Source organism: Emydura macquarii, unplaced genomic scaffold, assembly GCF_026122565.2.
Source record: "Emydura macquarii macquarii isolate MOO-44397 ecotype Brisbane River unplaced genomic scaffold, CSIRO-AGI_Emac_v2 contig_3287, whole genome shotgun sequence".
Lineage (NCBI taxonomy): Eukaryota > Metazoa > Chordata > Testudines > Chelidae > Emydura > Emydura macquarii.
The window spans coordinates 2,201,831-2,215,016 of NW_027133424.1; the positions used below are offsets into that span (position 1 = coordinate 2,201,831).

The 13,186-nt window shown below is 43.5% G+C and overlaps 1 protein-coding gene across 7 annotated transcripts in view; it reads right to left on the reverse strand.

Annotated features, from left to right (window-relative positions):
* The window catches only part of RALGPS2 (Ral GEF with PH domain and SH3 binding motif 2), a 304,700-nt gene that overhangs the window by 133,512 nt on the left and 158,002 nt on the right, over positions 1 to 13,186 (reverse strand). For all 7 annotated transcript variants that reach the window (XM_067532587.1, XM_067532591.1, XM_067532590.1 and 4 more), the window contains one exon: positions 6,889 to 7,015. In XM_067532587.1, the coding sequence (XP_067388688.1) occupies positions 6,889 to 7,015 (127 nt within the window). The remainder of the gene's footprint in view (positions 1 to 6,888; positions 7,016 to 13,186) is intronic.

A 13,186-nucleotide genomic window follows, 5' to 3' on the forward strand; every position in this document is an offset into this window, starting at 1 on the left:
ATAATGTTTTCTATTAAATTTAAAATATTTGCTATAGTGAACCTCTTGCTGGCCTTCCTGTCAAGGAAGAGTCCTTTTTTCCCCCTCTTTCCCATTTGAACATCTAGGTCCTTAGAGATTTTACTTACTGTTTTCCGTTTCAGTCTGGGACATATTTTTGAGTCTCAAGAACTGGGCTGGAGTTCAAGAATGGAATCCCCAGAAGCATGATGCTCTGGGACCAGTTTTGTCCATTTCTACCTCATATGACCCATATCCACCTATCTATCTTACTTATTTGGACCCAATCACTGTAGTATCTGAACATGTATGATCTTTAAGGTATTTAGCCTCGCAACACCCCAGGGAGGTAGGACAGATATGTTTTCCACATTTTACAGATGGTGAGCCAAGGCACAGAGAAACTAAGTGACTTGCCCAGAGCCAAACAGGAATGTCTATGTCAGAGCAGAAATTGAATCTGCAACTCACACAGCATAGGTTAGCACTCTAACCACTGGAAAATCCTTTTTTCCTTCTCTCAAATGGGTCTGCTTTTCTCCTAGAGGCTCTTGTCTGGGATATTATTAGGGGATCCTTAAGAGGTCTGATACAGAGGTGACAGGAGTGGGGATGGGACTAAGTGTAAAGTCCCCTTACCAAATGTTCTGGCATCCATGTTGTATTCAAAGGCTCCCATCTGTGGCCCAAGAGCCCTACATGAAGGGGTGGTGGTTGCAGGTGACGGCTCTACAGACTCAGATGTAAACATCCTTCTAGAGTACTGCTCTTCTGGCACTGCTCCTCTGAGAAAGAGGTGGTGGCATTTCCCTTTGGAGTGGGTTGTTCCAGTCCTGCCTGGCTCCACTTCTGTCTGGGATAGGGGTACCTAGGTAATGCTGAACACATTGGGCTGCTAGGATGGTGCCTGCATCTTATTCACCAAAGCCACTCAAGTCATAGAATCATAGAATATTAGAGTTGGAAGGGACCTCAGGAGGTCATCTAGTCCAACCCCCTGCTCAAAGCAGGACTAACCTCAACTATATCATACCAACCAGGGCTTTGTGAAGCCTCAGCTTAAAAACCTCTAAGGATGGAGATTCTACCACCTCCCTAGGTAACCCATTCCAGTGCTTCACCACCCTCCTAGTGAAAAACTTTTTCCTAATGTCCAACCTAGACCTCCCGCCCTGCAACTTGAGACCGTTGCTCCTTGTTCTGTCATCTGCCACCACCAAGAACAGCCTAGCCCCATCCTCTGTGGAACCCCCTTTCAGGTAGTTAAAGGCTGCTATCAAATCCCCCCTCACTCTTCTCTTTTGCAGACTAAACAAGCCCAGTTCCCTCAGCCTCTCCTCATAAGTCCTGTGCTCCAGCCCCCTAATCATTTTGGTTGCCCTCCGCTGGACTCTCTCCAACTTCTCCACATCCATTTTGTAGTGGGGGGCCCAAAACTGGACACAATATTCTAAATGCGGCCTCACCAACACCGAATAGAGGGGAATAATCACTTCCCGCGTCCTGCTGGCAATGCCCCTCCTAATGCAGCCCAATATGCCATTAGCCTTCTTGACAACCAGGGCACACTGCTGACTCATATCCAGCTTTTTATCCACTGTTACCCCCAGGTCCTTTTCTGCAGAGCTGCTGCCCAGCTCGTCGGTCCCCAGTCTATAGCTGTGCATGGGATTCTTCCTTCCTAAGTGGAGGACTCTGCACTTTTCTTTGTTGAACCTCATTAGATTTCTTTTGGCCCAATCCTCCAGTTTGTTTAGGTCACTCTGTATCCTATCCCTACCTTGCAGGGTATCTACCACTCCCCCCAGCTTAGTGTCATCTGCAAACTTGCTGAGGGTGCAATCTACCCCATCCTCCAGATCATTAATAAAGATGTTGAACAAAACCGGACCCAGGACCGACCCCTGGGGAACTCCGCTTGTGACCGGTTGCCAGCTAGACATGGAGCCATTGATCACTACTCGTTGAGACCTATGCTCTAGCCAGTTCTCTAACCATTTTATAGTCCATTCATCCAACCCATACTTCTTTAACTTGCTGATAAGAATACTGTGAGAGACAGTATCAAAAGCTTTGCTAACGTCAAGGTATATCACATCCACCGCCTTCCCTACATCCACAGAGCCAGTCATAGAAAGCAATCAGGTTGGTCAGGCATGACTTTCCCTTGGTGAATCCGTGTTGACTATTCCTGATCATCTTCCTCTCTTCCAAGTGCCTTAAAATGGATTCTTTAAGGATCTGCTCCATGATTTTTCCAGGGATTGAGGTGAGGCTGACCTGTCTGTAGTTCCCTGGATCCTCTTTCCTCCCTTTTTTGAAGATGGGCACTATATTTGCTTTTTTCCAGTCCTCAGGGACCTCCCCCTGTTGCCACGAGCTTTCAAAGATAATAGCCAATGGCTCTGAAATCACCTCAGCCAACACCCTCAGCACCCTCGGGTGCATTGCATCCGGCCCCATGGACTTGTGAATGTCCAATCCTTCTAAATAGTCTTGAACCCGTTCCTTCAGCACTGCGGGATGTTCGCCTCCTTCCCATTCTGTGCCACCCAGTACAATAGTCTGGGAGCTGATCTTGTCTGTGAAGACAGAGGCAAAAAAGGCATTGAGTACCTCAGCTTTCTCCACATCCTCCGTCACTAGGTCGCCTCCCTCATTCTCTAAGGGGCCCACACTTTCCCGAATCTTCCTCTTGTTGGCAACATGCCTGTAGAAACCCTTCTTGTTCCCCTTCACGTCCCTTGCTAGCTGCAACTCCAATTGTGCTTTGGCCTTCCTGATTTCATTCCTGCACGTTCGAGCAGTGTTTATCTAATCCTCCCTAGTCATCTGACCAAGCTTCCACTTCTTGTAAGCTTCTTTTTTGCTTTTAAGTTCGCCAAGGACATCTTTGTTAAGCCAAGCTGGACGCTTACCATATTTGCTATTCTTTCTGCACATTGGGATGGTTTGCTCTTGTGCCCTCAATAAGGTCTCTTTAAAATACAGCCAGCTCTCTTGGGTTCCTTTCCCCCTCATATTAGCCTCCCAGGGAATCCTGCCCATCAGTTCCCTGAGGGAGTCAAAATCTGCTTTTCTGAAGTCCATGGTCCGTATCCTGCTGTTCTCCTTTCTTCCTTTTGTCAGGATCCTGAACTCGACCATCTCATGGTCACTGCTGCCTAGGTTGCCACCCACTTCTACTTCCCCTACCAGATCTTCCCTGTTTGTGAGCAGCAGGTCAAGAGAAGCACGGCTCCTAGTTGGTTGCTCCAGCACTTGCACCAGGAAATTGTCAGCGACACTCTCCAAAAACTTCCTGGATTGTTTGTGCTCTGCTGTATTGCTCTTCCAGCAGATGTCAGGGTGATTGAAGTCTCCCATGAGAATCAGGCCCTATGAACTGGAAACTTTCCCTAGTTGAGTAAAGAAAGCCTCCTCTACCTCATCCTCCTGGTCTTGTGGTCTGTAACAGACACCCACCATGACATCACGCTTATTGTTCTTGCTTCTAAGCTTAACCCAGAGACACTCAACTGACTTATCTCCAGTTTCATACTGGAGCTCAGAGCAGTCATAGTGCTCTTACATACAGTGCAACTCCTCCACCCTTTCGCCCCTGCCTGTCCTTCCTGAACAGTTTATACCCATCCATGACAGTGCTCCAATCGTGAGAGTTGTTCCACCAAGTCTCAGTTATTCCAATCATGTCGTAGTTTCTTGACTGTGCCAGGACTTCCAGTTCCTCCTGCTTGTTTCCCAGGCTTCTTGCATTTGTGTACAGGCACTTGAGATAAGTAGCCGATTGGCCTACTTTCACAGTATGAATTGGGAGGCTTCCCCTGCTGCACCCTCCTCCTTCTACTTCCTTGTGGTGTCCCTCTTCCCCACTTACCTTTGGGCTTAGGTCTCCGTCCCCCGTCAAAACTAGTTTAAAGCCCTCCTCACTAGGTTAGCCAGCCTGTCTGAGAAGATACTCTTCCCTGTCTTTGTTAGGTGAATCCCGTCTCTTCCTAGTAATCCTTCTTCCTGGAACAGCATTCCATGATCGAAGAATCTAAAGCCCTCTCTTCGACACCACCTGCGTAACCACGCATTTACTTCCCCAATGCGACGGTCCCTACCTGAGCCTTTTCCCTGAACAGGGAGGATGGATGAGAACACCACTTGCGCTTCAAACTCCTTTATCTCTTTTCCCAGAGCCACATAGTCCACAGTGATCCGCTCATGATCATTCTTGGCAGTGTCATTTGTGCCCACGTGGAGAAGCAGGAAGGGGTAGCGGTCTGAGGACTTGATAAGTTTTGGCAGTCTCTCCGTCACATCCGTAATCCTAGCTCCAGGCAAGCAGCACACTTCTCTAGTTTCCCGGTCCGGACGGCAGATGGATGACTCCGTCCCCCTTAGGAGGGAGTCCCCGACCACCATCACCCTTCTCTTCCTCTTCGGAATGGTGGTCGTGGAACCCCCATCCCTAGGAGAATGCATCCTTTGCCTTCTGATCAAACGGGTCTCCTTCCGATCCATTCCCTCTGAAGGGTCCTCCAAATCATTCTCTGCCGTAGTACTTGTGCAGAGAGGATGAAAACGATTCCTTACTTCTATCTGCATGGTGGGCACATGGGTTCTCTTTCTTCGGGAGGTCACATGCTGCCAATTTTCTTCCCCGTTCTTCAGTTTCGCCTGCCCGGCCTTCTCTGAATCTTCCTCACACTGTGCCTGTGCCTGATGGAGAAATACATCGTTTTCTGTAATGCAACGCAGGGTTGATATTTGGGTCTCTAGTCCTTTAACCTTCTCTTCCAATAAGGAAACCAGCCTGCACTTGGTACAGATGAAGTCATCTCTATCCTGTGGGAGGAAGACAAACATAGCACATCCAGTGCAGGTGATCGCTCCCTCTCCATATCTCTGCTCTGAGAGCCTCCTCAGATGCTCAATTTCCTGCTCAGCAACGTCTGAAAGACAAACACCTGCAGTGGGCTCTCTCCGCAGGCGAACTCCCAGGCAAACTCCCTCCTTCTCCTTCTGTTAGCCGCCCCTCTGTTCGCCGCGCAGCTGGTTCGCAGCTGGCTGCCTTTTATAAGGCTGGGGCAGTTGCCCCGCCCCTGCACTTACCCCTCAAAGCTCCGCCCCCGCAATTAACCCCACCTGGATCCAATCAATCACTCAAACAGACAAACCCCCAACTGCCAAAATGGTCCCTGTAACTGCACCAGTCACAAGCACCCACCCACAGTCAGCTGTAACTTGCACCAGTCACACACCTGGTCTCTCAGATACTCCCCCCTCTAGCACAGCACACCCAACACAGCTCCCCTCACTTAGCACTCAGCTGGGCTCCTCTCGGACAGATCCCAGGCAAACTCCCTCCAGTCAATCCTACCTGGCTTTGCTCCTGCCCAGAGAAAAGAGGCCAATGTGACCCCTGCCTTGACAGGATTGTTGAGGGGGGAAAAATACATCCTACCCCCAGAAGAGGTGAAACTCCCCACTTTGACTTTCAATAAGAAAGGGTGAAGTGAAAGAATAAACCTCTCTTTTTGCCTGGTCTTTTTTGCCTAGTTTTCTCCCTCAGCAGCTGAAGGGACATCAGCTGCTTCAATACCTCAGAAGAGGAAGCAGAGCTGAAGGGGCAACTCATGACGCCAACAAATCTGAGACAGCTGTCATTTAGATGACTAAATTATACAATCAAATTATTGAGAATTACAATTCGTTTTTGTTTTCCTCTGCAGTGCAAAGGTCTGGTTAACTCTGCCTGCTGCTGTTGATGCAGAACAAAACTAGTGGGGAGCTGTAGGGGCTTGCTGCCAATGACTGACAGGACTGATTCTGTAGCCCGAATAAACTACAGAGGCTGAAGTATCTATCATGACAGATATGTGGATGGATGAAGGATTTCTAATTCCCACATTCAAGAGGAGTTAAAAAAGCCCAAAGTAGTTAGTAAGAGAAAATAGATTTAGCATTTGGAGAGATTATGAAAACCAGTCATCCGTAGTGGTCCACTGGAGCTCATCTTGATGTAGATAAAGGAATAACTGATGTTTGCAACACAGTGCATATTAAGTGGGACAGACTCGTGTGACCTGCCACACTTCTGGGAGAGGGAAACAGTCAGACAAATACATCTAACATTTGTAATTACTGAAGTTTTATATAATTAACATTCAACAACAAAAATACACTGTTAGGCAATAATTCTGCTTAAAGCTGTTCTTTAAATCAGTCAGGTAATTCCAAAAAGCTGGTGAAAATATTTGATCATCATAGCAATAGAAACTATATACATTAAGCAAATATATAAATAAATCAGTAAAGTTTTCTTAGAAACATAGGAAGGTAACTTATTCATGATAAATATCTATAAATGTCCCTTTTTAAAGTATTTTGTAATAATCACATATCCTAGTCACTTCAGTATAATCAAAGTGACAATTATGCAGGAGAAATCAGATTCCACAACATTTAAAACAGATTCCAGAACCCAGGTTTATCTCTGAAGTTAGTGACTGATGGCTTTTCATTATTAAAACTATCTACAGTAAAATGTTTAGTTCTTGAAACGCACTGGCAGATATAACGGTCTTTAACTTTAGCTTTTCCATGGGTCGACTAATAAATCTACACTACATCAGGTAAAAACCATCTCCAAGAAAACTGATTCTCTGTAAAATCTTAAGAGTACTTGAGATGTTTAATGGGAATTTTTCTTCTTGAGTAAAAAGTTATTTCTTGCTGTACACAGAACATTTACAGCCAACTAGATGGTTCTACATTCTTTGTTAAAGCAATAAAATACTCTTAAATATTGCTTAAAAGATTATTTTTAGTTTTTCTGCAAGTCATTGTGCAAGTACTATTGCTTTAATGCTGCACACCAAAACTGTTTAGCTTACCTACCTAAATACGGAATACAAGGAGTCATCTTCAAGCTGTTAATATAGTCTCTAAGTCGTTTGTAATTATCTTCTTTACTCATAACATACTCCAACTTTTCAAAGGTAGTTTTCTCTTTGCGGCTCAATAACTAGAAAAGAGACAAATTTACAAGGGTTGCAAGTTCATTTAGGGTTTGAGCAGAGTTCTGCACTTAAGGCAGGGATTCAACCACTTTGTTACATATGAAGAATACTGATCAACATCCCCAAAATTATAGCATTTATTCTCCAAGTATAGACTACTTTGTGAGAATTTACAAAAAATTGGTTAGTTTATGAGTTAACATTAATTTTATATGGGTCATTTAAGAAATGTAGTACCATGTCAGATCATTTTTGGCCCCAATGATCTTAATAATGGAATAATTCAGATTATTAAAAGTTCCGTATCAGTTAAAACGCACTGAAATCTTATGCACTGGCTACATTTTTTTTAAGAAGGATTTTTTTTTAAAAAACTCTTGTTCTCCATTACTGAAAGTTTCTTCTTCAGCAGATACAGACCAATAATATTCTAATACAGAGAATTCCAAGAAGATCTAGCCTCTCTCAAAATGGCCACCATCTCCCATTGCTCTCAATAAGAGTGAAGCTAAAAGTCCCCTTAGCAGAAAATGGCTACTTCTTCCATCGCTCCCAATGGGTGTGAAGCCAAGTTGACTGCAGGAAATATGGTTGCCCTAACAGCACAGGTCTGTAACAAAACCCTATTTCACAACCATGCCATTTTGGTTGATATATTGATAGTTTCTTTATCTTGAAATTTCATGACCTGTAAACTGTGAGCTTCCCCAGTAAGTTTATTTTCCAGTGAAGGAAAGAAGAGCACTAAAATCTAATGAAAATTTTAAAATGCACTACAATTCTTTAAAATCCATGTATTGTCTAATGCAGACCACGCTGGTATTCACATACAAAAATTCTGTTTAGTAAGAGAAAAATGCAACGTGGGCTTGATCTGTCTTCTCCACAGAAAAGTATGATGGTTTGAGCACAAATGTATGTATGTTCGGGTGTATGTTGTTTTGTCAAAAAAAAAAGGCAGTTGTATTGGATCCTTTTTTGTCAAAGGTTCATTGGTTAGAAGACCAAAATTTATACTGTGCTCTGACCAGAATTAACTATAGGTGAGTTTTATTTGTGTGAGGTGGGGTGAAGAGTGTCTAGCACTCATGGAGGCAGTGGATGGGGGTGAGGGGAATGCCCAATGGAAGCTCAATGCCCTGGGGCTCCACTGAAGGGCCAGGTCAGGAGGGGACCTGTGCTCAAGGGGTTCAGCCTTCCTTTCCCCTTGGCTATCAATGCAGTGGTCAGCAATCTCAGCAGGCTCCCTGTCCATCTCGCTCCCTCCCCCTCTCCACTACACAGCTGCAGCAGCCACCATTACCCACCCCATTGCAGGCGTGCTGTGCCATCTACTGGGGGAGGTGCTCCTGTGAGCAGGGAGTCAAGTCCACAGAGTTTGAGCAGGTACAAAATCCAAGTAGAAATCAGAAAATTCCAAATATTGGATTTTTCAAAACCTAGTCATTTTTTGAAGATTTTTGGTAAGGAACAAAAATGAAGTGCCCTACCCAAGTGTCAGATATACAGGTGTTGTGCTATGCCCTGACCTTTAAAGAGTCTCCTGGGAGTGCTCCCTTAAGTGTGGATCCTGGGGGCCTGGCACACTATTTCCAGGGCAGGTCATACAACACCATGAGCTTCAACCCCATGAGCTTCAGCACCCTTGTTTCTCACTGTGGCTCTCTGCAGCAAGTCCATATCAAGTAAGACTTGAGACTGAGACATTCTTTACCTTCTTAAGGAGTAATGCAAACAGTGAGTATCTGCAGTGACAACAGCGTCTTCAAAGAAAGGTAGGATTTATGAGTCAACTGGAATACAGCATCTGGAAGTCCTAGGTTAGCATGATGAAGCCAAGCTCAAGTCAGACTCTCTATTGGCAGGAGCCATAGCCCCAAGATGCCATGCTTTTTGAAGATCCATCTTGGCTCCCAATCTCTCTCCATCTCCATCTCTATATGTGACCTCTGTGTTCTCAGCAGCAACCTTAAAAGACAGTCTCTTCACACCTGTCCTTCTGTGTCTCACTGTAACCATGCCATGTTTTCATTTTCAGCCAGCTTTGGCTTCCCAGTCATTAAGCATTAATTTTCAGTAATTGAGGCTCCCATTGTCTCCTCCATATTCTCCATTCATATGTGATAATTCTATTTGACTGTTCATGCCAACTGAAATCACAGCCTGTGACACTTGGCCATGCCTCATTTGCCCTTTGCACTCAGTGTATAGTAGTACAAAGTGAATGGGATAAACTGAAGCACACATATGGATCATAAAAATATTACTAAGAATTCCCACATTCATCACACCATGCTTTAAGGTAGAGCCAAATAGTCTTCCCTAGGGTTTGGGAGTGTGTGTGTTGATTGTTTGGTTTGGGGGTTTTTTGTTTGTTGTTAGCAGCTTCTCAGCTCTTCCTGCTGTGGCATGCCTGGAAAACTGCATGCATGTTGAAACCACAGGCATACTGCCAAAGCCTTAAGACACAAAAAAACCCCATACTAACCAAACAGAGATTTTAATAACCAAGATTAATTTTGTCAAAGATTTTAAGTTTTGCTATTATTTCTCTTGCTCCAGTTTCCATTCCAGAAAAGAAACTAAACAGAAAGTACAAAGAAAAAACCTGTCCCAAAACAGGAAATTCAGTTTTTGTTAAAGATTGAGTATGGGGGGTTTGATTCTGACAGAACAGTGGGAATTCACTTGAAGATAAAGTTATGGGTAAAAAACAATCTAATTTTACCTTTCTCCAGTATTGCTACCCGCAAGACTGTCAATCTAAATACTACAGGGAAATAGCAGGCAGTAGAAACAAAACCCTCAACAAAAGGGAGGGGAACCTAGACAGTAACTCATGGTAGACAATTTTTAACTGAAAAACTTCTTTAAAAAAAATACTAGGGTCCTTAAAGAAGGCGGCCAAGTTAAGGCTGAAGAACTCTTGTGTAAGCTTCACTGGAACAGGCCACCTTCCTCTGTTTTACAGTGCTTATTGCAGATTTCAAAGGACATTCTGTGTTCAGTCCCAGCCCACCATGAGACTGTACATCTGATTGAGTGGGCTTCTACCTCAGAAAAAGGCTCTTTATTAGGTAATTTATGTTTGTTATATAAGCAATTTTATCCAGCTCCAAATAGTGGCTTTGTAAATGTTATAGCTATAAAAAGGTCCAACATACTGAAACAACAAAGTGAGAACCATCTGATTTCCTCCAAGATTTCATTCTCTGTTAATAAATCTTTATTGCTCATATACCACATTTAATGCGTGCAATAGCTATTCTTGAGGAGTGGGGGACAGAGGGCCTTATGACAGCTCATTAACTTTTCTTGTTAACATAATTACTAACTTTTAGAATCAAGAAATTCAGTAATGAAAGATGGTTCAAAAGGAGTTTTAATCAGAACTTGTAAAACTAAATTAAGACTCCATTGCTTCCTGGGACATTTAATATGAGATCTTTGTAAGGATGATTATTTTGGAGCATGTGAGTTGAGGTGGGTACAACGACTGGCTGCAACTTTGAGAAATTGACTGTATTTTAAGCTGATATGTGTATTTTGAGAAACTAGGGTTCAATATTAAAAAATATCCTTAGTGATCAGGGTTTTCAGATACATAACATATACTAAATTTTCCATATTCCAGAAATTCCATGGGAGTAAAAGGCTTCCTAGATTTCAAAAGACACTTCACCAGCTCTTAGGAGTGATAGTGATTTAAGATGTAACCAATCAGATTTCAAACAGTAACACTTCAGACAGCAGAGGTTCACATAAGTATAGGGTGGCTGAGTGAATGGGAAGGCAAAGTCTCCAATTCTTCTCTCTACTATGAAGAACCTGAAGCAAAAGATTTTCTTCAGTAGGCACTGGGATTATTGCTCCCAATGATTGTTCAGAACTTCCTGGTTTTTTTAAAGTGTTTTTGGGGAAGAAGAGACATAAGTAAAGTAGCGGGGTAAATCCTAAGAATCTATAAGGAAGGACCCCACTCTACAATTTTAAGACCCCATTTGTTTGAAGAAATATTAGCACACATGAAGAAAAAAATTACTTATCTTACATTAACTGATGCTCTTTGAGTGATTGGGCACATATATATTCCAATGTGGGTGATGCATCAGCAGTTCCCTTACAGAAAAAAGGACTTTGGCTCATCCAAACTGAGACTGTAATACCCCATTTGCCAAAGTTGGCATCATCATGAGAGGCATAAATGATTGCATAAAGAGCAGAAAGTACACGCAGATGACCACATGTACATGCTTACTAGTTATTGGAACATTGCTCAGGAAAGCTTATGTGGTAGAGGGAGCCATTATTCTTGAGGGAGGAGAGACTTTAGCATGACTGTAAAAAAATTTAATACAGACAGAAGAAACCAAATATGAGATGCACTGAGATGACCCTAATTGACCCTTAACTCTTTCAGCATAGTTTACAAAGATTCTGGGGGAAGACCTGAAGGATCCAGCTAAACTGCCACAGGCTCTATGAACATCCAAGGTATGGTGTGCTTCTTCAGCCTCAGATGAATGGGGTTTTGGGAAAAAACAACAAAAATGAATCGCTTGGTTTAGATGGAAGACTGAGATTATGCTACGCATAAACTTGAATATGACCTAACAGCTATATTGTCCTTATGAAAGGCTGTGAAAGGAGAAACAGCCAAGAAAGCTGGAAGTTCTGAAACCCTCCTTGCAGAAATTATTGCCACCATAAACAGTGTTCAATGACAATGAAGGTAATGAAGTTGTTGCTACAGGCTCTCAAACAGGGGGCCATCAATTTGGAAAGAATCAGATCTAAATCCCATACAGGTACAGAAGCAGATACGGGAAGGTAAACGTTGAAAAGTAAAAGGCCTTTCAAAAGCTAAAAAACCATCTACTTTGGGTGCAATGCAAAAATAGAGACTAGGTGAACTATCACAAAATTATTTGAAACACCTGATGATTTCAGGATCAGAAGATAGTCCAGCACATATGCAACCTCTTTAAAATGGGGCAATAAAACTGTGGGATTATACTCAAATGAAAAATCTCTTCCACTTTGCTGCACACATGGCTCTAGCAGACTTTCTGCTGCTCACCAAGATGGTTTTGTTAGGGTGCGCAAGAGCTGCTGAATGTCAAAAACAGTTTAAGCCCCTCAAATAAAAAGCCTTCTATTGTACTCTGCAATCCTTTGTAATATCAAAAGCCTGCAGCCAGGAAGAATGCCACCCACATGGAGACTTTAGTGGACACACAGTGCGCAGTGGTATCAGCCTAATCTATTACTACCTGAAAAAGAAGTTACCTTGTGCAGTATATCAATGGTTCTTCAAGATGCGTCTCCTTATGGGTGCTGACTGTAGGTGCATTTGCTTCCCTGTGCTGCTGATCATAGAACTTTGATAGAAGTGTTGGTTCTGCCCGCACATTCACTGTCTCTCTCTCATGACCCGCCACGAGGCTAGCCAGCACACACAGCTGAATACCCCCTCATTTCCTTCTCTATCGCAGAGTCCTTGATGAGAACTCCTAAGTAGAGGATGTGTTCAGGGTTGGATTTCCAATTAGGCACAGTCCTAGGGGCACTGGCATGTGCCTAAACAGTGGTGAATTACTGCACGGGGCAACGGGGCCCGTGCCAAGGGGCCCCGCACAAGCACGAACTCTGGCCTCACCCCCTGCTCCTCTTCCTCCCTCTGAGGCCCTGCCCCCTGGTCAGGCCAGAACCTGGAGCCCTTTGTTTATACTGGAGCACGGTGTTTATACTGAAGCCACTGACCTGCAACAATCTGGCCTATTGAAACTAAAACAGCTAAGAGTTTCTCTGCCGCTGAGGTGAAAATGAAAAATAAAACCTTGTAAAAGGGCCATTCCAGAATCATACATGTTGATGGCAAAGATATACTTATTTGAGCAAAGAAAACAGCAGTCATGACTACCTATAGAGCAGTGGGAAGGATTTAGAGCCTCACTTTAGAGAGCTTTCAGTTCTGCAACCCGCAAATTCTTTCGAATGATTGCTCACTCCACTTTAATTAGGATTTCCCTATGCTGAGTATGATTTTGTTGACATGTAAAAAGGAATAGTTGATTTTAGAAGGTAACAAGTGCTTGGTGACCTTAGCTTACTGAACCCATTATTTTTAAAGGGGATTGTGTTGGTGACTCTTTTCCTCTCTGGATAGGACTATA